General features: G+C 52.9%; 12 protein-coding genes across 12 annotated transcripts; 7 read left to right on the forward strand and 5 right to left on the reverse strand.

Moving 5' to 3' along the window:
- Positions 1-667: 667 nt before the first annotated feature.
- On the forward strand, positions 668-1503 carry QC761_608455 (uncharacterized protein; the record flags this gene model as incomplete). The annotated part of the gene is made up of 2 exons (XM_062881265.1): positions 668-686; positions 737-1503. 2 exons carry the CDS (start codon positions 668-670, stop codon positions 1501-1503), a joined length of 786 nt encoding a protein of 261 aa, XP_062729969.1.
- Positions 1504-2103: 600 nt separating this feature from the next.
- On the forward strand, positions 2104-3969 carry QC761_608460 (uncharacterized protein; the record flags this gene model as incomplete). The annotated part of the gene is made up of 1 exon (XM_062881266.1): positions 2104-3969. The coding sequence occupies one exon, from the start codon at positions 2104-2106 to the stop codon at positions 3967-3969; it is 1866 nt and encodes a 621-aa protein (XP_062729970.1).
- Positions 3970-4646: 677 nt separating this feature from the next.
- Positions 4647-5939, forward strand: DAO1 (D-amino acid oxidase; the record flags this gene model as incomplete). The annotated part of the gene is made up of 4 exons (XM_062881267.1): positions 4647-4669; positions 4734-4871; positions 4927-5024; positions 5110-5939. The coding sequence occupies 4 exons, from the start codon at positions 4647-4649 to the stop codon at positions 5937-5939; spliced, it is 1089 nt and encodes a 362-aa protein (XP_062729971.1).
- A 236-nt stretch (positions 5940-6175) lies between these two features.
- On the forward strand, positions 6176-7572 carry ALG3 (dolichyl-P-Man:Man(5)GlcNAc(2)-PP-dolichol alpha-1,3-mannosyltransferase; the record flags this gene model as incomplete). The annotated part of the gene is made up of 3 exons (XM_062881268.1): positions 6176-6326; positions 6384-6628; positions 6682-7572. The coding sequence occupies 3 exons, from the start codon at positions 6176-6178 to the stop codon at positions 7570-7572; spliced, it is 1287 nt and encodes a 428-aa protein (XP_062729972.1).
- Positions 7573-7625: 53 nt separating this feature from the next.
- Positions 7626-8380, reverse strand: QC761_608490 (uncharacterized protein). The gene is made up of 2 exons (XM_062881269.1): positions 7822-8380; positions 7626-7769 (listed from the first exon to the last, which is right to left on the reverse strand). The coding sequence occupies exons 1-2, from the start codon at positions 8136-8138 to the stop codon at positions 7664-7666; spliced, it is 423 nt and encodes a 140-aa protein (XP_062729973.1). The 5' UTR covers positions 8139-8380; the 3' UTR covers positions 7626-7663.
- A 539-nt stretch (positions 8381-8919) lies between these two features.
- On the forward strand, positions 8920-9807 carry QC761_608500 (uncharacterized protein; the record flags this gene model as incomplete). The annotated part of the gene is made up of 3 exons (XM_062881270.1): positions 8920-9410; positions 9474-9622; positions 9674-9807. 3 exons carry the CDS (start codon positions 8920-8922, stop codon positions 9805-9807), a joined length of 774 nt encoding a protein of 257 aa, XP_062729974.1.
- An 83-nt stretch (positions 9808-9890) lies between these two features.
- On the forward strand, positions 9891-13456 carry QC761_0097690 (uncharacterized protein; the record flags this gene model as incomplete). The annotated part of the gene is made up of 2 exons (XM_062873060.1): positions 9891-9910; positions 9962-13456. The coding sequence occupies 2 exons, from the start codon at positions 9891-9893 to the stop codon at positions 10143-10145; spliced, it is 204 nt and encodes a 67-aa protein (XP_062729975.1). The 3' UTR covers positions 10146-13456.
- Positions 9956-11536, reverse strand: QC761_0097700 (uncharacterized protein; the record flags this gene model as incomplete). Its single annotated transcript, XM_062873061.1, has 1 exon — positions 9956-11536. One exon carries the CDS (start codon positions 11534-11536, stop codon positions 9956-9958), a length of 1581 nt encoding a protein of 526 aa, XP_062729976.1.
- QC761_608520 (uncharacterized protein) lies at positions 13393-15575 on the reverse strand. Its single transcript, XM_062881271.1, has 2 exons — positions 15207-15575; positions 13393-15155 (listed from the first exon to the last, which is right to left on the reverse strand). Exons 1-2 carry the CDS (start codon positions 15486-15488, stop codon positions 13539-13541), a joined length of 1899 nt encoding a protein of 632 aa, XP_062729977.1. The 5' UTR covers positions 15489-15575; the 3' UTR covers positions 13393-13538.
- A 2610-nt stretch (positions 15576-18185) lies between these two features.
- Positions 18186-20833, reverse strand: QC761_608540 (uncharacterized protein). Its single transcript, XM_062881272.1, has 2 exons — positions 20091-20833; positions 18186-20036 (listed from the first exon to the last, which is right to left on the reverse strand). The coding sequence occupies exons 1-2, from the start codon at positions 20666-20668 to the stop codon at positions 18365-18367; spliced, it is 2250 nt and encodes a 749-aa protein (XP_062729978.1). The 5' UTR covers positions 20669-20833; the 3' UTR covers positions 18186-18364.
- A 1052-nt stretch (positions 20834-21885) lies between these two features.
- QC761_608550 (uncharacterized protein) lies at positions 21886-23950 on the reverse strand (the record flags this gene model as incomplete). Its single annotated transcript, XM_062881273.1, is given in 4 exon segments — positions 21886-22116; positions 22172-23346; positions 23415-23802; positions 23807-23950. Coding segments are annotated over 4 exon segments (1824 nt in total). The 3' UTR covers positions 21886-21999.
- On the forward strand, positions 23498-25761 carry QC761_608560 (uncharacterized protein). The gene is made up of 10 exons (XM_062881274.1): positions 23498-24157; positions 24220-24270; positions 24323-24439; positions 24500-24518; positions 24589-24711; positions 24769-24791; positions 24850-24887; positions 24940-24964; positions 25023-25555; positions 25612-25761. Exons 1-10 carry the CDS (start codon positions 24107-24109, stop codon positions 25679-25681), a joined length of 1050 nt encoding a protein of 349 aa, XP_062729980.1. The 5' UTR covers positions 23498-24106; the 3' UTR covers positions 25682-25761.
- Positions 25762-25776: the final 15 nt, after the last annotated feature.

Raw genomic sequence — 25776 nt, forward strand, 5'->3', positions numbered from 1 at the left:
CTTTCTGAGGGTGTCGAACAAAGTCTTTATGATCTCCTTACCTCGATAGCAGCACCAAGTACAGATCTCGAAATCGTTAACTCCTGGACTAGGATATTCGGTGTGGCGGAGACTTTATCTGACCTGGAGAAAATGGAATACAAATTTCCAAATGAAAAGTCGTGCTGTCAAAAGGGTACGTTGCTGAAGTCAATTGTATGGTCACTCGCTGATTCTTGCCGGATAATCCAGATGGCATGGCTATACCGACCCTAACAGTATTTTCTGGGTTAAGGATAAATTCAAGCTTGAAGACTTTAACCAATCTAAGTTGGAAGTAAAAAGGTCTTTGCATCGGCTCAACGTGGAGATGACTCACAGGGCCTTGTGATCCGGTATGATATTTGTACATTTTGCATATATATCCTCGCACCGACTTATATTAAAATTACTCGTCCAGGTTCCCCAGAATGCACACCCGGGCGGCGGATAACACAGTTTACCATGAAATCATTGCACGGGATGACCATTTGGTCCCCGGGATGCGTTTTGTCCAGTTTTGCGACGTGAATTGTTTTCGGGCCAGACGGCTATGATAAATATCAGAGACTTCATTCCCATGCCATTCGCGCTGTGCCAACGGCCCAGACCGACGAAGGTGTCTCACTTCATAAATGTGGCTTTCACGATGGCTTTGCGCTTTTGCAGTCAGTCCAAGACTGGCACCAGTTTTTGCGTCTCTCACTTAGGCTGTCAGACACCATCACTGGCAAGGTGCTGGATTTTATTGAAGTAAAACTGTTGGTGAACGACCCCAAAGAGCGAATTTTATCAAGAAAGTTGGTCCGGGTGCTTGAGGAAATTATTGTTCAAGCGAAACATGATTATGACACGGCTATAAAGAATCGCGGAATGCTCCCAGACGAATTCTTCAAGGAGTTGCAGGATCTGGATATTGAAAAATATGGAAGCATCCATGTCAGCGAAAGCCCCGACGCTGACAGCAGTGACGATGAAGAAGCAGCTCATGAAGCTCGGCAGTCCCAGTCTTCCCGTAGTGCTAGTTTGGACAGATCGTCAGTCAGCGGAGCGAAGTCACCTACCGATGACGAAAAGACTGAGGAGGCGCCTAGTCCCAGGACTCAACACAGAAAGCTACCAATCTCTTCTGCAGAACAACACCAGCCTGCCTCAAGCACATATAGTGATGCAGCGACCCATCGCCCGCCTAGTTCGAGCCGAAACCGAGACTCATCACCGGATGAGCACTCTGTTTCCAACCTTGAGAGAGACTCCTCGATGGATCGCAGGTCAACCCCAAGCCGTGAGGGGAGTCCCTCTGTTGACGGCGAGCGAGACCTCTGGTCTTTTGGTTTTGGAATCCCGAAGGCTCGTGCTAAGGCTCGTGCGAAGGGGCAGAAGCAAGAAAGAACCGCATCCAAGAAAAATGATGGATTTGATTGGGAAGCATGGGGTCAGGCTGCTGCTCGTACCGACATGATGCCACCAGCAATGCCTGTTTAAGCTGAGCAGAGTGGTGCATGATAAATCCTTGTACTGGCGGCTTCGGAAGGACTACCTTGTTTAGCGGGAAACACGAATAATGCTTGGTTTCATTTGTTTCTTTTCACTATGATGACGATCCAATTTCTGGCCTGCTCCTTGGTGGCGTTCAGATTGGATATTGGTTGCATATATCGGCATTGAAATACCATCTTTTCTATCTTTTCGATTGGTTGCGGGCTTGGTGGTTATGAACAAGTCGACCGGACTCTTGATGTCCTCGAATTTATCGGCAATAGGTATCGATGGAAAATCAGACGAACCATAACTCATGGTACAGCGGCTGTCGCCCCTGCACCGCCCTCGTCGGTAGCCTGCAATGGCCTGCCACACCCCCAAGGCACAGCACCTGGCAGACTAAGGTACCTCTGTGGCTCAGTTTGTTACCCAACATGAAACTATAAAGGAATCTAAGGCTGCGCAGTTTTTGACACGTCTCTTTTCCCTTCGTTATCATGTCCTTCCCCCTTCCTGATGTCCAGCCAAATTCACGATTCGTAGATCGGTACGGATACTTGACTTTGAGAAGCTGACTTGAATCACAACTCAGGAGCCCTCCAAATGTCTTCAACAGAAGAATCAGCCTCAAACGTGGCAGGAACCAGCTCTGCCGGAATGTTGTATGAATATGCACCCCTGCCCGAGAGTAACGCATTTCGCGTCCTGATTCTAGAGCCCGGTGGAGTTGACGACACCCTGTGCTGCTCCCTTGAGATAACAACCCTCAACAAGCCCATCCCATACGAAGCCATCTCGTATGTATGGGGAAACACGCATCGGGACCACCCCATCCGCATCAACGGCCGAGCCGGCCACATCACCGCCAACCTCTGGCGCGCGTTGCATCGGATGCGTTTACCCGAACAGTCCCGCGTCCTCTGGGCGGATTCCATCTGCATCAACCAAGACGACCTGACGGAGCGGGCGAGCCAAGTACTGTTGATGAGTGAAATTTACGGGCAGGCAAGACGGGTACTGCTGCACCTTGGTGAAGACAGCAACCAGGAGGGTGAGGTGGTCCTGTCCTTGGTGCATGAAATCGAGGCCATGGTTCTTGAGGGGGTCAGAGCAGCCGGGGAGTCGTGGGACACATTTCCAACCCCCAGTCCGGAGGAGCGGGAGCAGTTCCTAGCAGACACGCGATGGGAGGCTTTCATCAACATGACGCATATGCCATGGTTCACACGCGGTTGGGTGATCCAGGAGGCAGGTTTGGCGCGAAATGGGTTAATGCTGTGGGGGAAGACCGAGATCAGTTGGCAGTCGTTCGTGCGCGTTTATACCTGGATGGTCCGGAGGCTTCCACAGGTCCGGGTTAAATACCGGGACGGTGGCCGGGGAATGAACCGGCTCCATCTCGAGATGTACCGGCTGAGGCACAAGAGGGAGACCATGCCGCTCTACGCGAAACAGTCATCCCAGTTTGACTTTCTCATCGTGCTCCATGATGCTCGGGCTCTCTATGTGCGGGACGCGCGGGATCGGGTGTATGCCTTCATGTCACTGGCAACCTCGGCTGGGCTAAGTCTCCATATTCAACCGGACTATTCTGAACACAAGACAGCCAGAGACGTCTATTTGGACATGGCGAGAGATTACGTCAACTCGATGGGGGATATCAGCCTGTTGCATTGTGTACAACATACCGAGAACAGTATGAACGAAAAGTTTCCCTCATGGGTACCTCGATGGGATCTCAACCTATTCGACAACATCATCACTCACACGTCAGGCCCAGCTCTCATACCCACCGAGCTGAGACCTAGCGTTTCCCACGACAACGCCTTGGAAGCCAAGGGGCTCATGTTTGACGACATCATCTTCACGTCTGATGTGCTTTCGCGAGATGTCTCCATGAGCGACATCAAAATGCTCTGGAACCAGATGCTCGACCTTCTCCCTGTGGCATTCACCAACCCATCACCCACTCATAGCAGTTTCGCAGCGTTATCATTTGCCCACGTGCTGTCTGTGGGCCGATCATGGGGCGCTGAATGGCCCGAATGGGTGGAATGGAGGACTGCCTACATGGAGTACTTGTGCCAGGAAGAGCCTACAAGGCGGGATTCTGTCCCGCGGCCTCCTCCGGACAGTGCTAGGAATGGTATCCAAGGATTCCACACCTACGCTCAGTGGAACGTCCATAATCGACGTATTGCTGTCACGAAAAGGGGGCTTTTCGCCTTGGTCCCCTTGCCTACTCAGACTGGTGATATTTGCGGCGTGCTTCTCGGTGGGAAGGCGCCGTGCATATTGCGCAGAGCGATGACAGCTAGGACGTATCGGTTTGTTGGTGATGCGTGTATCCCTGTTAACGTATCACGTCCCAGCACAGGTGGTGGATTAGTAGTCTCGGTCGGAATTGAGAACAGCGGAAGGGACTTGTTGGATTGGAGTGTTGAAGAGGAGGATATTCGGCTTTGCTGAGCGTGACAACAGAGACAGACTGCTTTGTAAGGTAATCTGATGATATGCACCTAAGCAATGTTAGTTCAAATTGCTTTCGTACCACGAGGTGAAAGCTTACTTGTAGCATGGTCTCTTATGTCACCCGAAGAACTACCTACCTATCTAAAGGGCGTACACCATAAGGGTTTAACCCGGTAGCCGAAATACAAACACACACTCGGCGGCTCAACGCGTCAAGTGCGCATGTTGGGTAAGAAACCCCATGCATGGAAAGTTGTCTGAGAAGGAATTTTGTTCTTGTGCCTCATTTGCAGCGTAATCACGGCGGTCAGGCTTCCTGAATGGGCTCGCCGGCGCGGCGGATTTTGGTATGCAGCAGCTTTAGACGTCAGCCAACGGCCGAGCGGAGCCTGAGCCATGGAAAAAGCCCATGACACGGGACGGGATAGCGGGAATAAACGGCGCTCTGCGGAGATTTGAAAAGTGGACCCGGGGCTGATAGCGCTAAAGCCCGGGAAGGCAGGCGCCTAGGCTGGATTCTGGACCGATTTGTGGACAACTGCCTCGTACCAAAGTTCTCTTTAGCTGCATAAAACCTCTGCTTCTGAGGGGGTTTTTTGTTGTATATTGTTATCTATACTTGCCCTTTTCAATAGCCCGTCTTGAACACCTCGATTTATTATTCCACAGCCAAAATGCCAATCATTGTCGTCCTCGGGTGAGTCTCCGTGAACAAGAGCCCCACATCGCCGGTGCCGGAACTGATAATGGGACCCAAACAGCGCCGGTGTGAGCGGCCTTACCTGCGCATTGGAGTTGGCGAAGCAGGGCGGGCATGAGATTACGGTTGTCGCGAAGCATATGCCTGGGGATTATGACATTGAGTATACTTCTCCCTGGGCGGGGGCGAACGTCCTGCCGTGAGTGTTGCTCAAACCTTTTGATCATGGCACTATTTGCTGATAAGTGTTGTAGAATGGCACTCGACAAGGACAGCCGATGGGAGAGACGGACTTGGCCTGTGTTGAGGAGGTTGGCGAAGGAGGTGCCCGAGGCTGGGTTGCATGTTCAGAGTGAGTTTTTTCTTTTTCTTTTTTTTGTTTTTTTGAGCCTACCTTGCATATATGTCAAGTGGTGATTCTAACTGAAGGGGAAAAGCTGCCCGTGTTCTCCGCCGCGAGAAGGATGTTGCCACCGGCCTGAAAGCTGCCTTGGCCGACGGCCTCTTCCAATTCGACCCCTGGTACAAGGAGGTTATGGACAACTTCCGCGAGATACCCGCTAATGAACTCCCCAAGGGCATGCACTCTGGTTGTGAGTTCATGTCTGTCTGTATCAACACTGCGATCTACCTCCCGTGGCTCGTCGGCCAATGCGCCAAGTATGGGGTGCAGTTCAAAAGAGGGATTGTGAAGCATATCTCCCAGGCACACAACCTCAGCCATACTGGGAAGAAGGCTGATATTGTGATTAATGCCACTGGTGTTTTGGCCTGCAAGCTGGGGGGTGTGATGGACAAGGCTGTCTACCCGGCACGAGGACAGATTGTTGTTGTTAGGAATGAGGCCAAGGGGTTCATGCCGACGAGCAGCGGGTGTGATGATGCGGATGATGAGATTATGTATGTGATGCAGCGTGCGTTGGGTGGAGGAACGATTTTGGGAGGGACCTATATGAGGCACAACTGGGACCCGAACCCAGATCCCAACATTGCTGTGCGCATTATGAAGCGCGCTGTGGAGGCGCATCCGGAGTTGACGGACGGGAAGGGGATTGAGGCGCTGAGCATTATCCGGCATGGTGTTGGGCTACGGCCAGCAAGAGAGGGTGGTGTCAGGATTGAGAAGGAGAAGATTGATGGGACCTGGGTTGTTCACAATTATGGCCATGCTGGTTGGGGATACCAGGGCAGTTATGGGTGTGCTGAGAAGGTGGTGGAGCTGGTTGATGAGATTGTGAAGCAGGAGAAGCGGCAGTCAAAGCTGTGATGGCGTTGCAATGAACATTGAATAATGATAATGACAACGAGAAACAGAGCAGCTGCAAGATCATGTTTTGTTTTGCTAAATGAAGAGTTGCGATCAAATTGGCTGGTGGGAGTGGCACCAGTTGACAGCCAGGTGTCCACTGTAACTAGCCACCAGGTACCCAAGCTCCAAGCCGAGAGCTCCAGCAACACGTCCTCTCGCGACGACCAACCTGAAGCTTCAGTAGCAACGCGAACATGACGGGCCGAAAACCACCATTGCACCAACAGGCCCTTGGGCTGGTGGGAGATATTTTGAATGGTCGTCATATGCTCTCTCAAGTCATTGCGCCCGCGCTCTTCCTGGCGGATGCTGTCCTGTGCGCCTTGGTTATTCGACTGATACCCTGTAAGCTCTTGTTGCGCCAATCAGCCATATGTCCCAACTAACACTCTCTCTACCAAGACACCGAAATCGATTGGAAAGCATACATGGAGCAAGTGTCTCAATTTGTATCCGGCGAACGCGACTATACCAAAATTCGAGGAGGCACCGGCCCTCTGGTTTATCCTGCCGCCCATGTCTACACCTATACAGGATTGTACTACCTTACCGACGAGGGGAAGAACATCTTGCTGGCGCAAAAGCTGTTTGCAGTTCTCTATGTCGTCACTTTGGGTGTTGTAATGAGGTGTTACCGCAATGCCAGGGTGAGCAAGAGGTATATCATCCAGTACGAGACCAGGCTGACATGTCGTAATAGGTGCCTCCCTACGTCCTTCCCCTCCTCATCCTCTCCAGGCGCCTGCATAGTATCTTTGTTCTCCGTTGTTTCAACGACTGTTTCGCCGTCCTTTTTCTGTTCCTCACCATTCTTGCCTTCCAGAATCACTCGTGGCGAGCTGGTGTCCTATTCTACACATGGGGGTTGGGCATCAAAATGTCCCTACTGTTGGTGCTCCCCGCGGTGGGTGTCATCCTACTCTTAGGGACCGGACTCAACTCAGCCCTGCAATCTGCGGCCATCATTGCATTGGTACAAGTGTTAATTGGAGTTCCATTCCTTGCCAACAACCCGTGGGGCTACCTTGGGCGGGCCTTCGAGCTTTCTCGGCAGTTTTTCTTCAAGTGGACGGTAAACTGGCGTTTTATGGGAGAACAAGCTTTTCTAAGCAAGGAGTTCGCCCTGGTCCTTCTCGCGCTCCATGTCCTCGCCCTGCTTCGCTTCCTCACAAGTCGATGGCTCAAAGGGACCGGAAGATCGCTCTCTCATATTATCACCTCAGTTCTCCAGGTTAAATCCCCTTTCCTACCGCACGAACAAGAAGCCATCGCCGAAGCCATCACGCCAGAGTACGTTATGACAACCATACTCTCAGCCAACGTCATCGGTCTGCTTTTCGCTCGCTCCCTTCACTACCAGTTTTACGCATATCTTGCCTGGTCGACCCCTTATCTCCTGTACAAAAGCCGCATCCACCCCGTTCTCCAATACATGCTGTGGGCTGCCCAGGAATGGGCTTGGAATGTCTATCCCAGCACACCACTCAGCTCGGGGGTCGTCATTGGTGTGATGGCAACAACCGTTGCGTCGGTATGGCTGGGAACAAAGCGCTCTGTACTATGGGTCGATAACGCTGAGAAGACGAAGTGATTGAGGGCTGGCGAACCCGTTCGTGACTCCGCCGGCATGGCTTCATGTATGCCGGGAGTAGTCGGAGACCCCGGCTCCACGCCCAGCTCGATCAGCGCTCGTCTTCGTCCTCCGAATCGCTTGGCGGCATCTTTCCCACGTTGGACTCTTCTTCGCTGTCCGAGTCGTCGTCGGTCTTTTTCTCGAATTTCTTGGGCCTGCAATGTGTCAGCCTAATACCTAGCCAGCCTTGGGACGAAAGGACGGCACCAATAGGCTTGCTTCCTCCACTCCTTTTCATCGCGCACGATGTTGATGATTTCGCCAACCACTCTGCTGGTAGCAGGCCTTTCGGCGGCCGAAGCCAAGTCTACCAGGACATATCCACCTCTCTTGATGAAAATGGTACCACGAAAGCGCGACTGGAGTTCGACGACGATGGTCTTGGTGTTGGGCAGCTCGCAGATGTAAAGATTGCTGCCCTCGACTTGGAGTACACGGGCGATGGATTGGGATTCGGTCAACTCTTCGGGAGGAGTGAGGGTCTCCTGCGCGGCCGCGAGAATGTTGCGCTTTGACTTGGCCATGGCTTGAAGGTGCTTTTGCTCGGGTTTGGGATCCTGTATGTGTCGCGACCTGGGATGCAAATGCTGATTGCGATGACGACCTTTTCCGGTCTGCAGCTCAGTGGAAAATCAGTGCCCCGCAGTGGAATTTTTGGGTGTGGTGGGGCTTGGTTTACTGTTGAAACGCAGGGCCCTGCCTGTCAAGAAGCTAACTTGGAACCAAATCGACCTGGGGACTAACTTAATTCATTCCGATCAAACTGTTCAGTATACCTACGCTACCTAATCCAAAGGTGCCATCTTTGAACTTGCCATAGGCCAAAGCTTCGGCCCCCTCCAAAGCAACTCAAGGTCTACCGCCTCCGGGCCGAGTCCGGTATCGGGTCAGGGGCAATGCCGCCCGGATCCCCGCTGACAAAGTGACACTCAACGGAACGCACTGTGCCGAGAGCGCAGATCCAAGATCCAGGGACCACCCACTGCTTCGGATCAAGATTTGTAGTGGGGTCAAAGACTTGCGGTAACTACCTCTAAACGCCGTTGTCTTCTGGAAAAGCACGCAAAGTTCGGCCAAGAGCCCCAGCGCATACACCGATACTTCTTCAGTGCCGACTGCGGCCCAATCAAGGTCTTTTGCCCTTCGTTTTGAGACGACCTGGACAGCTCAGCGCCGGGATCTTCACTGCAGCCAGCTTTGCTCTTAGTAACAAGCAACGCCCCCTCTTTGTACCTACTTATTGAGCTGGAAGGATAGATACTCCTTATTCTCTCAACCTCACCCAGTCCGCTTTTGACCACAGCCATGGGTTCTGCTCTCGATATTGCGCTCCCGGCGCTCAAAACAAAACCCAAGTTCATTTTCTTTACCGACTTCGACGGTACTATCACCCAGCAAGACAGCAATGACTGGATGACGGATAACCTTGGCTTTGGTGCTGAGCTCCGCAAGAAGGGCAACGAGGATGTTCTCTTTGGCCGCCGGGATTTCAGGGACTCTTTTGCCGACATGCTGGACAGCATCAAGACACCATTCAACGAGTGCATTGAGCTCCTCCTCAAGAACATCACCCTGGACCCAGGATTCAAGCAGTTCTTTGAGTGGGCCAAGGAGAACAATGTGCCCATCGTGATCCTGAGCGGCGGTATGGAGCCCGTTATCAGAGCGTTGCTGGCCCACATGCTGGGCAAGGAGGAAGCCGAGACTTTGCAAATCGTCAGCAATGATGTTGCCCCCCGGCCAGGAAAGAGCGTCAACGAGGCCGGCGGCTGGCACATCGTTTACCACGATGATAGGTATGTTTTATCGCGTGGGGGTCGACGGTGGAGCTCGGAGATATGGTGCTGACGCCAGTCTAGTGGGTTCGGACATGACAAGTCCCTCGAAATTCGGCCCTATGCCAGGCTCCCTGGTGAAGAGAGGCCGGTGCTCTTTTATGCCGGCGACGGCGTGTCGGATCTCTCCGCAGCCAAGGAGACGGATCTCCTGTTTGCCAAGTCTGGAAGAGGTACGTTTGGTTTCGTTTTGTGTCTTGCTGCTCATGCTGACCAGGCCTCAGATCTCGTATCGTATTGTGAGAGGGAGAACGTCCCCTTCACAACCTTCCAGGATTTCACCGAAATCCTGGCCACTGTCAAGGACATTGTGGCTGGCAAGACCACCGTCAAGGAGGCTGCAACGGGCAGAAAATAGACCGGCAACTGTTCTTATGCCAATCCAATAGACGAATAGACGTTTTAGAATTCACCCTTCATCCACATCATGCCCACGCGCCCATGAGACAAACTTTTCCGAGGTATGTGACGAACTATTATCATATTTAATTATCATTTCTAGCCTATTACAGCGACTGCCAGAATGTCAAGACGGCATCAACAAAGCGGTGTATTGGTCGCTGCTTCCAGGCCGACTTTTTCCATCTTGCTACTGGCAGGAAGAACCACAGAAGGAGCATCAGCGCGTACAAGCCCAGCACAATTGGATGCAGCACCCATCTCCCAACAGGCCTGTTTAGGTTTCCGATGACATAAGGCACGACCGCCCCACCGGTCATGCCAAACGCAGAAATGACGCCCATCGCGGCCGCCTTGGCTTCCTTATCCACCCTACCAAACGGTGGCCTCCGTATCTCATTCTCGTCGAGCATTTTCATCACAACCCTCATCGCGCAGGGATATCCGGGGCCGATGAAGAACCCAACGAATGCTACCGACAAACCGCTTGCAACAATGCCGCCCTTTAACAACCATATCAACAGCTGAAAGCCTGTGCAGAGCAGGATCAGAAAGTACACAAACACCTTGTTTCCCCCGGGCCAGAGCTCCCCCAGCGGTGTCAACACCATCCGTCCGAGCGTCACGCCGCCCCAGAACCCGGTCATGGTGTACCCGTATGTGTCCATCTTTTCCTGCGAGGCGGGGTGGCGGTGGTGGAGATACTCAGTTATCCAACCTGCGTTTGAGACCTCGGCGCCCTGGTAGCAGAAGATGAACAAGGCGGCGAAAACAACGAGCTTGGTGTCGGCTGGGAGGTGGGATCTGAGCCATTCTCCTGGGTTCGGTCTCCTCGCTTCCGTCGCCACTGCCGCGGCATTCCCTTCCTCCATTGTGCCCGCCGCGGGAGGCGCAACAACGGGGTGCTCCCTAAACGCCCAAAACAACAACATCGAGTTGATGAGACTCAGACACAGCGGAATGCTGTAAAACTGGCCGTAATCCAACCGCGTCTGCACAATCATTCTCGTGGCGATGAGCGGTCCGATTGTGGCGCCTAGGCCGTAGCAGGCGTGCGTTACCCCAAGGTAAAAGGTTGCTTTCCTCCGAAGCGAGCCGCAGTAGACGTTGCCGATGGCGAGGTTGAAGCTGTTTCCGAAACCGAGAGGGAGGAAGGTTATTACTATTGCGGGGAGGGGAGCTGAGCAGGAGAAGGGGAGGTAGGAGAGGAAGACTAGGATGTTGGCCGATAGGAGGGTGATGTTGTCGTGGTTGAGGAAGGGTTTGAGGGAGCGGAGGGGGGAGATGAGGGCTGCGCCGAGGATGAAGCCTACTGCTTGGGCGACCCAGAGGAGGGAGATGAGTTTATCGTCAGGGAGGGAGTGGAAGTGCTTCATTGGTTCGATCAGGGGGCCGACGGAGGCGTCGGTTAGGCCTGCGGTTAGGGAGGCGAGGGAGAGGGCGGCTATGCGGTAGTGGTTTACGTCTGGGTTGATCAGCGGCGCTGGGTTTATGGGGGTGGTGGTGATGATGGGGGTTTGTTTCTCGAGGTCGTCGTTGTTGTTTGGGGGGGTGAGGTTGGCCGTGGAGGTTTGGAAAGCATCGGGGGCTGGCGCTGGGGTGATGTCGTCGAGGGCAGCAGGAGCCGGAGGGCCCGGCGGCTGCTGGCCGGTGTTGGCCATGGCTGCGGCTGTTGCGTTGTCGGCCATGATGTCAAACGTGCTACCTCTGCGCAGAGGTGATGGTGTTGAGGGCGAGCATGCGGTCAAGAGGCTTTTCTTTGAACGTGGCACAGATACGGACCGACTAACACATTAACTTTGATGAGGCTGAAGTTAACTCCCAACGTCAACGGCCCGGATGGTATATTCAAGGTTGCACCGATGGATCCCATCCAGAAACGAGAAGCATTCTATCAATGGTAAGTGGGTAGGATTGAGGGATGCTGCCGGCTTTTGTATTCTGCTACGGATACCATCGTATCTGCCGTGTGGCCCACTCACACACGCATTCACTGGCAGCACTCCTCATCGCTTTGCAAACCAAGGACGAGCACTGGGACGCGAGTGTCGAGACACTGCTCCAGGGTCGCACCGAAAGGGAAACTCCGCGCGTCAGGGAAAAAGCTACAAGCCTGCAATTGACCCCCACCCACCCACTTTCTGTCAGTGGCTCGACGAACGACAGCGAAGACAGTTGCGCCGCCCAATCCACGACAGGGAACACTTGCGGTGGAGCTCCATCCTGGACGTGGCATACGGGCCGAATGAAGCGGGCGTCGCTCCGCCCACTGGTGGAGAGTTGAAGGGAAAGGCCGAGATCTGCCAGACGCCCTGTCGCGGTGTTAAGGTTTCACCAGGAGCCGCTCTGGAAGGCTGCGGGGCTTCCCGTTCAGTTGAAGCTTGCGAATGCCAATGTTTTTGTGTCGTCAGGGTTGGGGTTGGCGGTAGCCGACAGGGACGGACCTGACCCCCATTTAACCCCTGTCTCACGGCTCACGGCATAGAACATCACTAATTCTTGCAACCACAAGTCAACCAACAAATCCTTCTTCAGCCCTATCAGACTTAAAATGTTTGAGACACGGGTTCAAAGTCTAGGTCATTTTGCCCCGTCGCTAACCTCAACTTGTGGACCAGTCCCAAGACCTCCAAACTCTTTTAGCTCCGGTCAATAATGAGTCAAAGCGCTTGGCTGAGGGAGCCACATGGTAATTGCTCGTTCAAACTCCATGATGCGCCCAGAGAACAACTTTTGTCTATCCATATCACCCCAAGTCTTTCCCAATGTAAACAGTTATCTATCCATCACCACCACCACCACCACCACCACCACCACCACCAACTATCTCCCCCCTCAAACAACAACAACCCTTAATTGTCGCCCAAAAACCCCAAAACTCTCCAACACCCCCTCCACATCGACCTCCAGCCCCTCGAGTTGCTCTTCCGTAACCCAGTTGTCATCACAGGCAATAACCGTGATGTCTCCCCACATGTCCGGTATAATCGCCGGCCGCAATCCAAAATAGGAAAATCCGCTTCGAAGGACTGCGGACTTGATGGCTTCCGGGAGACGGCTGTGGACCCAGAGCCAGACGAAGCGGTGGGTTATTTGGAGGTTTTTGTCGGACTTGAAGTCGGCGAGGCGGCGGAGTTCCCTGTTGTGGGGGAAGCGGTGGTAGTCGAAGGGGGAGGGTTCGGAGGGGGGGGAGGGGCGGTAGTAGGACATTGTGGTGGGTTTGATGATGACGTAGGTACTCTGAGAGAGATGCTGGGGTGAGAACTTTCGAAAAAGTTATCTTGAGGGAGAGTGAGAGATCTTGGAGGAGGACAAGCTGGTGAGAGAGGGTAGGTAGGTATGGCTGCAAAGAGCAAAAGAGGGAACTCTGACAAGTCGTCAGTCAAAGTGGGAGTCTGTACTTGTCATTTTGTTTGCTGGAAAGATGTATATCAACATTGTGAGGTTGTGTGAGGCTCGATGTTTGCTGCGCATGTAGCCGTTTGACAGCTGGTAAGGCAGCTTTCACGTCATGCAATCTGAACTTTTCAAACATGCTCGAGTCACCGGCATGGCATGTTTTTCCAGGTCACGACTGTTTCAAATTTCCTTTTGTCAAAATGAGTATCGGAACTCGTTGAGGCTCTTGGGAGCCGTCGTCAAACTACAGATAGGTAAAAAGCCCTCTCCCCTCTCAGCGTGACCACCCGCTCATTCGGCCACAACTCCCTCCTCTCCCTCCTGCTCCTCCTTCCCATCCCTAACAGTAACCACCAAATCAGTAGCACTAGCATAAGCCTGCTGCACACACCTCAACCCCGCCTCCATCGCCCCCTGAATCCACCCGTGCGTGTAACTAGCCTGCTCACCCGCAAAGAACACCCTCGGCTTCCCCAACCTCGAACTCTCCGGCCACTTCCAATCACTCTCGCACATCGCCTCCAGATACTGCTTCTTCTGCCCCGGTCCAAAATAGCAAAACGCACTCCCCCCCGCGAGCTCGTCGGATGGGAAAGCCTGCGACGTCCCCGCCTCGAGCAGCTCGAGCGACTTGGCCTCGGGAAATATGGTATGGAGGTTTTCGGCAGCGATGCGGATTTGTCTCTCGGGGGACATGGCCCCGAGGATGGTGGCGTCCTGCTCAAAGGTGTAGGCTGCCATGATGGCGCCGCGGCGGGAGTGCTTGAACTGGTCGTTGTCTTTTGAGACGGGGAAGACGGTGTACCGGATGGGGAGGTCGGAGACTAGCCCGCCGTCGGTGCCGAGGTTGTGGTCGGTGAAGATTTGTTCCCACCAGCGGGTCTTGTACTGAAGTAAGACTTTGGTCACCTCGACGTAGCGGACGTCGCGGATGGCTTGCTCTTGGACTGTGGCGAAGGGGCGAGATTTGGTGATGGCGCGGAGGGCGGTGTTGGGGATGGCGAGGATGAGGTAGTCTGACTCCACCGTGATCTTCTTTGAGCCGGTTGTTTCGTATGTGATTTTGATCTGGGGCGCCGTGGGGATTTTGGGGTTGGGAGAGGGGTTGGGATCGGTGATGTGAGTGACGCGGGCACCGAAGATGATGTTGTCGATGAGGGAGTTCTCGCCGCGATCAGGGGAGATGAACGCCTTGGGGACGAGATCCATCCCGCCTTGGAGCTGCTGCATGCCGGCTTGCGCGCCTTGGGAGTTGCTGGACAGGAAGGCGTCTTTGAAAGATTCGATGAAGCCGTTCTCGAAGACTACGTGGGCATTGCCTAGGTCATATAGCTTGATGGCGTCGGGACTCCAGCCGGCCCTTTCCTGCAAGTACGATCGCAGAGTGTACTTGTCGTAGAGGTTGGTGATGGCCTGGTAAGCCGTCTTGATCTTGAAGGGCTCACCGCCTTCGGCGTTTTTGTAGGCCTTGCGAAAGTCTTCAACAACAGGTGCCACCGCCACTTCCCAGAGCTTGTCAATCGTATGGCCTCGCTCGCACTTCTTCAGCGATGGAAAGAGCTTGAGCAGCTCAGGCTCTTGACTCTTTAGTTTGGCATTGAAGTCGTCGTAGGTCAACGTGGTCCCACCCCTGTACTCAGACAAGTAGATGAACTTGTTCTGCATTTCGAAGTTGAACAGCTCACCAATCTTGAAGTTGTCAATGTAGGTTCGCAGGAGGAAGTGATTGCGAGGGATGCGCATAGCACCTCCCTCCGCGTGCAGTCCAGGGGCAAAAATTGGGTCGCGGAACGTGACCACGCGTCCTCCCACACGAGAGGATGCCTCAAGGATCGTGACATCAAAGCCAGCCTTCTTCAGCTCATAGCCAGCACAGAGACCGGACACACCAGCACCGACGATCGTAACCTTGGTTCAGAGTTAGCATGTGGTGTCCATATCAGTGAGAAACAAGCTTACAGATGTGCCTTTGGGAACCTTTTCCTTCCCGGGACCGTCGCTAATAAGCTGCAGAAGGGACTGCCGAAGTTCCTCGCTCTCGTCAGGCAAGGGATCCTCTTCCGTGTACCCCTTGTTGAGCACATCAATGGCCTTGAGCCCGCTGATGCGATCAGAATAACGGCCCTTCTCTTCTGTCTCGCGGGTGTAGTGCAGCAAGAAGTTTAGCAGGGGAGCCGTGGACCAGGAGGCGGCATCTTTGCTGATGTGTTCGCTGATGTCATGGGGAGGTTGATCAGACATTGTCGTGAGAGTCAAAGACTGAGTACCTGTAGAAGATAGAGTTACGTGTAGAAGAAGCTTTCAAAGGTGTTTAGAAAGATGGATAATAGGGAAGTAAATCCTGGCCATCATGGTCGTCAAATACCTGCTCTTCGCATGGTGCACCATGTTCAAAACTCTGAGTACCTATGTGAAAGGCATGAACACCAGCTTCAACCTGTCAAGCCACAGTCGAAATGGGGTTATTAACGAAGTCAACATCTGCGAGACGAACTGCAGGTGACTTGATGGTTCTGGTCTGTCGACGAACCAAGACGCTTGGATGTTGTGGCTGCGTTGTATTGGGGTTTCAGCTTGACATTTAAGTCTCAAAGTAGCTGGTGGTGGTAATACTGTCCTGCACATCGAGAGCTGAATGGCTGCAGCAAAAGCGTCTAGACCCTCTGACTATGCAGCCCCCCTGCAACGTCACCGGGAACAGCCGTGATTCCTCAACCTAAGTGGCCCAGTGGTAGTCAATCAAGGATCTAGACCACATGCATGGTAGGAGAAAAAGGATGAATTGAGGACGCCATAATTGCCGCTAGCACCTAGCTAGGTAGGAAATATAAAAGAACAAGCCATCGCAATTGAACGACATTATTGGGTACGCTAAGACTATCACGTATGGCTGCTAGTGCCGAGGAAAAGGTCTCCCATGCTCTTATCTTGCCGACTGTTCACGCGGTTGTTGGCTCTCGCATTGCGTGTCACCGCAAGGCAACTCAGTATGCCCATGAGCTGCACCCAACTCGCAATGATTGTGGTCGGTTGGAAGCTCAGCGGCGCTTGAGCAAGATGGCAGCTCTTGAGCAGGGCTTTCGACCATCTGTTTGTGTAAAGCTTTGTCCGAGCTGTCTCTGTTGGTGAGCTCAAGCGCGGTTGTTTTGGCTTTCTCTTTCCGGTGATGGCGATAGAAGAGAAAGACGGCCGCAGCAAGTAATGTGCCACCACCTACACCACCCAAAACAGCACCTACCACAAGTTCAAGTGATGGTGAAGGCGACGTGCCGGTACTAGGATCGGAGGGAGTTGAGCTTTCTTGATCTGGCGGTATGGTAGTACTTTGGGGTTCCAAGAACATCCGCTTTAACGTGTTGTCTGACCAGGCCACCGATTCCAGGCCACCTTCTGAATACCACGTTTTGACTACCGCCCGCCACCTGTACCCTTCAGCAGCTGCGTTATACTCATTGCTCCATCTCATTTCTGTCAAGTCGAACACACCAAGGCCATTGGACCAGGGGTCCGGATCGCGCCAATACCTGTCCGGGCTACGCAATGATTCGTCATGACCCCTATTGTGATCATTTGTCGTTTCCCAGCCACCACACAGGTGTGATCGTCCCGCTTTGTTCCCGGCGTTTGTTCGATAGGTGTTTTGAAGAAAACAAATCCGGGAAGAGAAAGAACATACACTTCACCCACAGTCTTGGGCGTCTTGGCGGACGACCAGAAAATGCCTCCATATATGAAGCTTTAAGATCAGACCCTGTCAGCAATTGCAGAATTCCCAGCCATATCGAGAAAAAGCCAACTCACATCTCGTACGTCCCATTGTCCCCCTTCACACCAACCACGCAAATTTGGTAGCTCGGCTTAGGTATTGCCCCCGTTGTCTGTTGAGAATACCATTTCTTATGAAGCGGATCATAGACGGTGATATTGGTAAATTCGATAGGCCTGTGGTCTGGGGACTTCAAATACACCTCCCAGGAAAACCAATAAGTCGTCAGATTGTTCACCGCCACCCCCGAACGGTACGTGGTGAGCACTGCCGCCCCAGAGTGTCCCAACAGGCCCCATGCCAACCGACGAGTTCGTAAGCTCTCCACTGGCCATCTTGAGCGAAATAATTCCCGGAACAGCGAGAAATATGTTCTTATCACCATCTGAACTTTGCGGTGGGAGGATGCTCGTGTCGGTATTAGCTGTACCATATCCTCCAAGCCAGTATCCCACGTCTTTGCTTTGGGTCCATGCTCCACCGTGATGTACGAACATGTTTGCCCAGAGAAACAGAAGAGATCTTTCGTGTTTTTTCCAAGAGCCACCGCCGTAACCATCCGCTATGAATTTCCACAGCTCAGAAGATGGTGGCTGAGTGCGGTACGATGTTATACCACCCCAGATGTAGAACGCCGTCCCGGAAGGATCACGCCGTCCCGGAAGTATCACGCCAGGCTGCTTGACAGTTGAGGGAAGGTACCGATGGAGGTTTGTGGATCTTTTGGAAGGCCACTGTTTGGTTGTTCCAGGATATATTCAGGGGAAGTGAGAGGGTATGGTTGAGGGCGTGGGATGCGCGCTTGTCGGTGGAGTTCTATGAGACACCTCTCCCCCGTCGATATAAAGATAGTCGCCCAGGACGATGGCTTCAAAGATAACACGTGCATTAGTAGCCCCATCTCCTGGTTCTTTCGGTAGGTAGGTTTGCCTTGCCCGCTGCATGATTACGTCTTAGGAAGTCACTGGTCGGCGGGACATCTTCTGCAAAAGTAAGATAGAAGAGGCGCAATCAAGCAGAGGCTAGAAGTAGTTTTCTCAGCGTCGTTATTCCCATTCTTGGAAGATGAGATGATGTGTCATCAGGGAGGGTCTACCAGGGCTTTGTAGTGAGGAAGAGAGGGGAAAGAGCCGGGATTTGAAAGAGAAGACGAGCTCGGGATATAAGCAGGATCCGTGCATTGTGCGGCGGGAACACAAATCTTCAAGTTTCGGGAAAGTTATTTCGGGGTGCATGGCCAAATGTAGTACATCAACTCCTTCCCGAGGCTGGTGCGTGCCGTCGGTATGTGACGGCAAAAGAAGGCACGTACCGTAAGTACAACATGCATGAAACTGTAAAGTCGATTGTTTCACCCCGACCTTGCCAAGCTTCTAGAACTCGCCCCCAACATCGTCAACCTCTTCACCGCAGTCCCGCCCCCGTTCCTCTCCAAGCTCGTAACATCCTCTTCAAACCCAAACCCAAATTTCAACTCCTTCCCGCCTTGCCCCTCAACCTCAACCATCCCATACCTCATTCTCATCCCCTTCACCCCCTCACTCACCCGTCCCCCATCGGCCCCACCCCACTCAACCCTCCTCAACCCCTCCCCCCTAGTCGCAGCAACAAAGCTACTAAACTTCACATTCCTCATCAACCCCCCATTTTCCCTCACAGACAGCACCCCAATAACAACCCCCATCACCGCCAGCCCAATAGAAATACTATACACAATCCACAAATCCCTCACATGGTACGTGTACACATTCCCAACCCTCGACCTCTGACAAGGATACTTCAGCCCCTCCACATCCTCCCTCTGTACATCAGGGTCAATCCCGCTTTGCTCATCTGGCTTGGCAGCCCAAACCACACTGGTAAACTGCGGGTTGGAGAGCATGCTAAGGATGATGTTCTCAGAGTAGAACCTCTGCACTGTCTTCATTAGGTCCCCCACAGGGAAGTAATTATTCGCAATGTCCAATACTTTTGTCTGAATAACATTCGTATTGGCCATTGGAACTCCGTTGGCGTTTTTCTGGTTGGCTGCTACTGTCCCGTTGAGGAAGGAGCGGGCGATGAGGGAGAGGGAGTAGTACGCTGCGGTGCGGCGGTACAAACTCTTGTTCTGGGGGAATACGTAGTTTGACTGCGGGGTGGCGGCGACGTTGTCTGCCGTGCCATCTTCTAACTCGATGTCAGGGAGGTAGGTCGTGTTGATGACGGGGCGGAGGTACTCCACGTCGAGGACGTAGGTGGAGTGGAGGTTTTCGGTGTAGTTGAACTGGACGATGTAGGATGATTCATAGTTCTCGCAGGCGAAGAGTTTGGGGGTGAAGGCTTGCTCCCAACCGGGAGAGGAGGACTTTTCAGGGAGAGGTTCCCCCGGGTTTGTGCGGGTGGAATATCCTATCCACACGATGGGATCGGTGCGAAAGGCCCCAAGGTTCTTGGGATAGGGGCGGTCGGTCTTGGGAATTCCGCCTGGTTCGACGTCTTTCATTTGCATGTTGAAGTAATCGCCGCCTGTGGTGAAGGCGTAGTAGCTATAGATGCCTTTGGGGAGGAGCAGATCGGTGCTGAACGGTGGAGCGATGCTGCCGGATTGTTGCGTCAGATTCGATGCCTTGGAGCCGACACCGCTTGCGAGCTCGGTACACTTGTAGGCAGGGGCGGTGAACTTGATCTCAAAAGTGCAGTTCCAGCCGCTGCCACAAGTCTCCGCCTGTGCGTTCTTCCGCATCACTGTCTCTCCCATGAAGGCACCAATGGTAAGTGTCTGAGCCAACTCCAGGCCTGGTGCGGTGTAATAGTCGAACCACTCATCGCTGTCGTCGTCATCGGTGGCCTTTTTCGTTGTGTTCCAGATGGAGGCCGGAACCTCGAAATATTTGCCTATCTTGGTTGGATCTCTCCATTCGTCTATTTCTTCAAAGCTGAAGTTGAGCGTCCTGATCCCGGCGCACCTATCCTCAGTAACAATCCGGCTGAGCTCAACCTGAAGAGTGTTGGCAGTCAGAATGACGACGATCGGTGCAATCCTACATCTGTTAGTCTCCAGTACTGCATGTAAGTTCGAAAGAAGAGCCACGCACCAAACAAAAAGAGCCAACAGAGCCGCTATCTTAGCCCCTTTGAGCACCTCCCAAGCCCCAAAAGAAGCCAAGCTCTCAGTCATGGAAAACAACGAATCCAACGCCCCAACAGTCATCACCCTCTTCCGCGCCGTTACCCACACCCGCTGATGAGAAGCCTCAATAACCGCAGCACCAAGCCCCGCCTTTGCCCCAAACGCCAACAACGTTCCATACCGCTGCATCACAAGCTGATCCGTTGCGGGCTTGCCATTGAGCATGCTGTAAAACACATGATGTCCAGCTGCACAAGCAACACCAAAGATGAGGCAGATGTACATCGCCCACTTGGACCGTCTTATCCGACCGAAGAATGACGGCCCGGAAGGCCCGGGATGACCACGATCAGGCGGAGAAGACCCGTCATGATGTTGAGTTGCTGGTGTTGGACTGATGACTGACTTGAGGAAACCCTGCTTGGCTGGTTCTTGTACTTCGTCGAGCATGTGGTACCCTCCGCTGCGATACGGCCTGGATAAAGGGTTGTGGTCGCTGAATGGATCTTCTCTGGCGGGCCGCTGGGTGCCCAAATCCCCCATTTCTACCCCATCCCTTCCATGTCCCCAAGGGGTGGTTTGTGAATGCTGTGGAACATTTCGTTGATGTTGTGAGAGGGACTCCCACTCAAGTGGGGTAGCAGCTGGGAGGTTGGAGATCGAGCCGGACTCGTTTAAATGATCCCAACTCAACCCTCGATAGTCATATTCAGGTCGCTGAGCAGCCATTCAAAAGTCAAAAAATATGCGATGCGGGCCGGGTTGCTCAATACAGATTAGAAATGTCCGAGTGCTGGCGTGGATAGATTGGCGGAAGGGGGATGATATCGGGATGTGAGGTACGGTAGGTGAACGAAGGGCTGGCTTGATCCGAGGATCTGAACTAGGAGGATCGGTGTAACGTCAGCCACTCCAATGCTGGTGCTGTCATTGGCCAGACCCAGGTTGACAAACACCAACAACTTGACCCAACTGATCATGAAGGGGCGGGTTGACTTACAGTTGGGAACAAGTTCAATGCATCGGTCAGCTTCTTTGGGTTGCTTGGGAATAGAAACTCAGTGATATGGTACCTACCTGGCTGACAAGCCGAGCTTCAGATTCCTTACCCTCAATGGGTGTGACCTTTGTTTGCAACATGCCACGTTTTGTTGCTGGCTTGTTGAAGAGGTTGAAGGAGATGGGAGTCGACATGCTTCTCAACGATGAACTCACAGCTGCTCTGTGGTTTCTAGGGATGTGGCAAAGACCTTTGCCCGATCCATGGACCCTTGGAGCCAATTGGTGGAATTGTCGAACGCGCTCCTTTGCTAGCTGACATGTGCGAATTTTGGCAAAGCGCGTTGCCTAGCGGAGGTTGGCTGGGTCGGTAATCCCTCGGAACTTTGCTTCCTCGCTATCTGTCCAACAGTGTGAAAGAATGGGATATCGAATTGAGTGGGGGTCTTGGATATCCGTGGGTTGCAACGTTTTGGTGTTAATGAGCCGCATGTAGTCGTATGGTTGACTACAGTTAAGATCGAAATTTGAATTTGAGATGACGAAAGAAACAAAGACTGAACAATAAAAGGAAAGAGCGAACACAACATAAATGAATTTCTGCCTCACGCGCTTCCTTCCTCGCTCCAGCCGATGTGGCTTGCTTGGGAAGGACCCTGGCCAATGATTGCCCGCATAAGCCGCACAACTCTGGCAGCGCCTCGTTTGCATTATGGTCAAGATAGGCTCTTTTCAAAACGCCTAGACATTTCTGCATTGGTAGGTAAGTTCAAGCGTTTCATTCGCTGACTTTCCAATCGTAAGTATCCAACACGACCTCTTCCACAGACTTCGCGAGCTGTGCTTGATCGTGCGTTTACCACTGTGCCCAAGTCTCACAACTCCCTCCTGGTGACTACAACATTCATGTCACTCTGAATGAACACGGCCGCATTGAAGGAGGTCCAAGGATTTGTAGGATCAACCAGAGTAACATCGAACCGGCGAAGAAGCTGCGTAGTTGGGTGTTAGTAACAGCATATGGATTTTGCAGGGTCAACTGCTCACCTCAACATAAGCTTTATTGAGCTCAATCTGTGCCACTGTCTTCCCTAAACACTCCCATCGACTGCCTGATGCAAACTCCATCATGACAGTCTGGTCCATGGTCCGATACTTTTCTGGCTCAATATCCAGCCATCGCTCAGGCCTAAAGACATCCGCATCCTCCCCAAAGATCTTTTTACTTCTCAAGAAGCTGAAAGGGGCCCACGCAATGATGGTTCCGGCGGGGATGTGAACTCCACAGACAACCTGGTCCCTATCAGAGACCTTGGGGAGGGCAGCGGTCGCTGGGGGCCACATTCGGAGGCCCTCCCGAATGACGGCCTGAAGGTATGGCAGATTCCTGGCCTCGGCGTCTGTGATGGGTGAGGAGATGCGACCTTCGCGGATGCCAGTGTCAATTTCGGCCTGTAGACGGCGGTATACGAGCGGGTTGGTGATGATGAAGAGCAACGTGGAGCGAATGGCTGTAGCTGACGTGTCGGAGCCGGCAATGATCTGTACTACGGTCTCGCCTTCCGCTTCTTCCCTGGTGAGGCCATTGGCAACGAAGGAGCCGAGCATATCGCGCTTGATCAAGGGTTTGTCCCCGTAGCGTTCGGCAACCGCTTGCTGGGCCGTCTTGACAACAGTTCCGATGCCAACTACCCTGTCGATGTCGGGCATCAGAAACTTGAGGCGAGGTGACTGAATCAGCTTCAGGAGCCAGGGCATAAATCCTATCGTGAGCATGATGGGAAGCGTGCTCTCAGTGGTCTGAATGTAGCTGAACAGATCCTGATCGGCGGCGAGGTAGCCCAGTTCCTTGCCAAACGCCAATGCAGAGATGACGTCCAAGGTGAAATACTGTACTTTTCGCGCCAGGTCGACGGGCTTGAATTCGGTCTTGCTTGACAGATACTTGGTCTCTAGTAGTGACACAAGACCAGCGACTTGTCTGTCGATGAGCTCATGGAGGTTGTCGACATCTTTGCCGCCGTAGCCTGGCATGAGCTTTGCCCTCAGCTTTTCGTGAACCTGGTCATCCGTGGTTGAGAAAGCATTGTCCTTGTAGGGATCAAAACGAAAAGCGCGGTACCAAAATGGTCGCTTCCACGCTGAACGGACTCCCCAAATACGTCTCAGCTCTTCAGCGTCACCGCAGACGACCCAATTGGGTGCGATCTTTGCGATTGGACCTGAAATTAATGTCAGTCAGTGGATGGATATGCAGCAAGGTTAGGTAGGTCAGCACGGGGTGGAATACCATATCTTGTGTTTGCATCCTGAAGGAGGAAGCAAAATCGACCGCTGAGCTGGGCGCGTATCATCCACAGGTCGGTCCATCCAGCCCAGAATGGCCCAGGAATATGCCGTGTTCTAACAAAGGACTGGATGCGAGTGGCGATAACAAAGCAAAGTAAGAGGGCCGTCCCGATGAGGGCCACGGTCGAGGAAGGTAGCCATGACATGGCAGAATCTCGCATTTCTGTACCGTATGGAAAACAGCAGTTTGGGAAACACAAGCTGGGTTCCGTCGTGTCACATGGTGGGCATTTCATTTCCACGATAACCACGGCCTGTTTTTGAGGTGTGCTGTGGTCCAGGGCTTGGGGGATGCTTGTTGGCTTTGCAGCAGCTAGGGTGTATGTGCACTACTGCAACAGCAGAAGTGTGCTGGACCGCCTGGGACCAATTATCGATGGTCCTTGTTGGTTTGTTGGTGTTCTGAGCGTGTGATTGGGAAGCGGGGGACCCGCATGTGTCAAGCCACACCAGCAACCGGGGGCATGTTCCGTTCATTGTCTGGGATGTGGCTCTACCCTCAGCTCAGCATCCCCTATCTCGTCGCTCGCCGTTTTCCTTGTTCTGGCCGACCGACCATCACGACTCCGCTCTTTCGAACTCTTACGGACCATCAAACCCAAGTCGAGGCCGGATCACAAACACAACAAGATCATGCCTCAAACACCGCCAGAGGATGCCCGTCATCAGCACGAAGTCGAGCTTGTATGCCCAATTCATCTTTTCCCCGCAGTCCGGGGGATTTGCCACCTAATCTTTGACATTAGGGACCGTCAGATGCTCATGATGAAGAGGGTTACGACTCAGGTGTAGACGATGTATGTTTCACTTCTTCGTGTCTCAAGACTCGCCGATTCTGACCGACTGTAGGCGTCAAGACGTAGTAGTCTCACCTCTCTACGATCTAGCATTTTTGAGTTCTACGAAGAGAACGGGCGGACCTACCATTCTATGAGCGCTGGGAAATATTTCATGCCGAATGATGCAGTAAGCCAGGTGCACGCCGTCCCGCCATTACATCGTGCTAAATCATATGTCCACTTATAGTCCGAAGTTGAACGGCTGGGTAGGTCCACATGCAGCTGGGGGCAAATGCCCGTCGGCTACGTTTATCTGACTTGGCAACTTCTAAACAGACTTGCAACACCATCTTTTCAGATTGACTTTTGACGACCAGATATGCCTTTGCCCAAAGAAAGACGGTGCCAAACGAGTACTTGATCTCGGCACCGGAAGTGGCATCTGGTGTATCGATTACGGTAAGGCTTCTCGTGCTTCGTTTCCACGCAGAAAGCTAACTGATTGGGATGGAATAGCGGATCAGCATCCCGAGGCAGAAGTGCGTTAGCCTCGTTGGTTTTCTATTTCTTTCAACTCGATTGCTGACCATCCTAAAGGTCATCGGTGTAGACCTAAGCCCAGTTCAACCGGACTTGTGCGTATACATCTGCCAAGACCTTTGACAGCACCGCTTACCCTAGATCTAGCATACCGCCGAATTGCTCCTTTGAGGTACATCTCATAAGACGACCATGCAATACCATGTTTGGAATGAAGCTGACATTTCCAGATTGACGATCTCGAAAAGGAATGGACATGGTCCAAGAAGTTCGACTTCATTATCAGCCGCTTCATGACAGGCAGCTTCGCCGACAATGCCTCCATAGTCAAAAAGGTCTACGACCAGCTGGAACCCGGCGGTTACTTTGAAGCACAGGACATGGCTCTGCCAATTGGCTGTGATGACGGCACCTTCACTGAGGACTCTGGCCTATGGATCTGGATGTCATGGCTCATGAAGGCCATGGAAGCTATGCATCGACCTTTCTCAGCTGCACAAAACTGGAAGTCTATGATGGAGGAAGCCGGGTTTGAAGACGTCGTCGAGTACATCTACAAGTGGCCAATCAACGGCTGGCCCCGTGACCCCAAGTACAAGAGGCTGGGCCAGTGGGCACTTTATGACATGGACCAGGTCATGGAGGCGGCCATCTTGGCGCCTCTCACGAGGGCAATGGGCTGGAGTCAAGAAGAGGTGCTGTTGCTAGCTGCTGACGCGAGGAAGGTGTTGAGAGATCCGAGGGTGCATGCTTACTGGCCCATGTGAGTGATCTTTGGATGGTACAATACGGCGGGCGATGCTGACCCCAATCCTGCAGATATGTTGTTTATGGCCGCAAACCGTTCTCTTCGAAACAGAACTCGAGTGTCGACAAGACTGCCGCTTAGGGTCCGCAGGTTGATCGAGGGAAGTACAAAGGATAGCTGGGGGAGATGAAAATAAGAATGTGTTGTTACCATTTGCAGACCACGCACTCCCTCTT

This window comes from Podospora bellae-mahoneyi, chromosome 6 (assembly GCF_035222275.1).
Source record: "Podospora bellae-mahoneyi strain CBS 112042 chromosome 6, whole genome shotgun sequence".
In the NCBI taxonomy this organism is placed as follows: domain Eukaryota; kingdom Fungi; phylum Ascomycota; class Sordariomycetes; order Sordariales; family Podosporaceae; genus Podospora; species Podospora bellae-mahoneyi.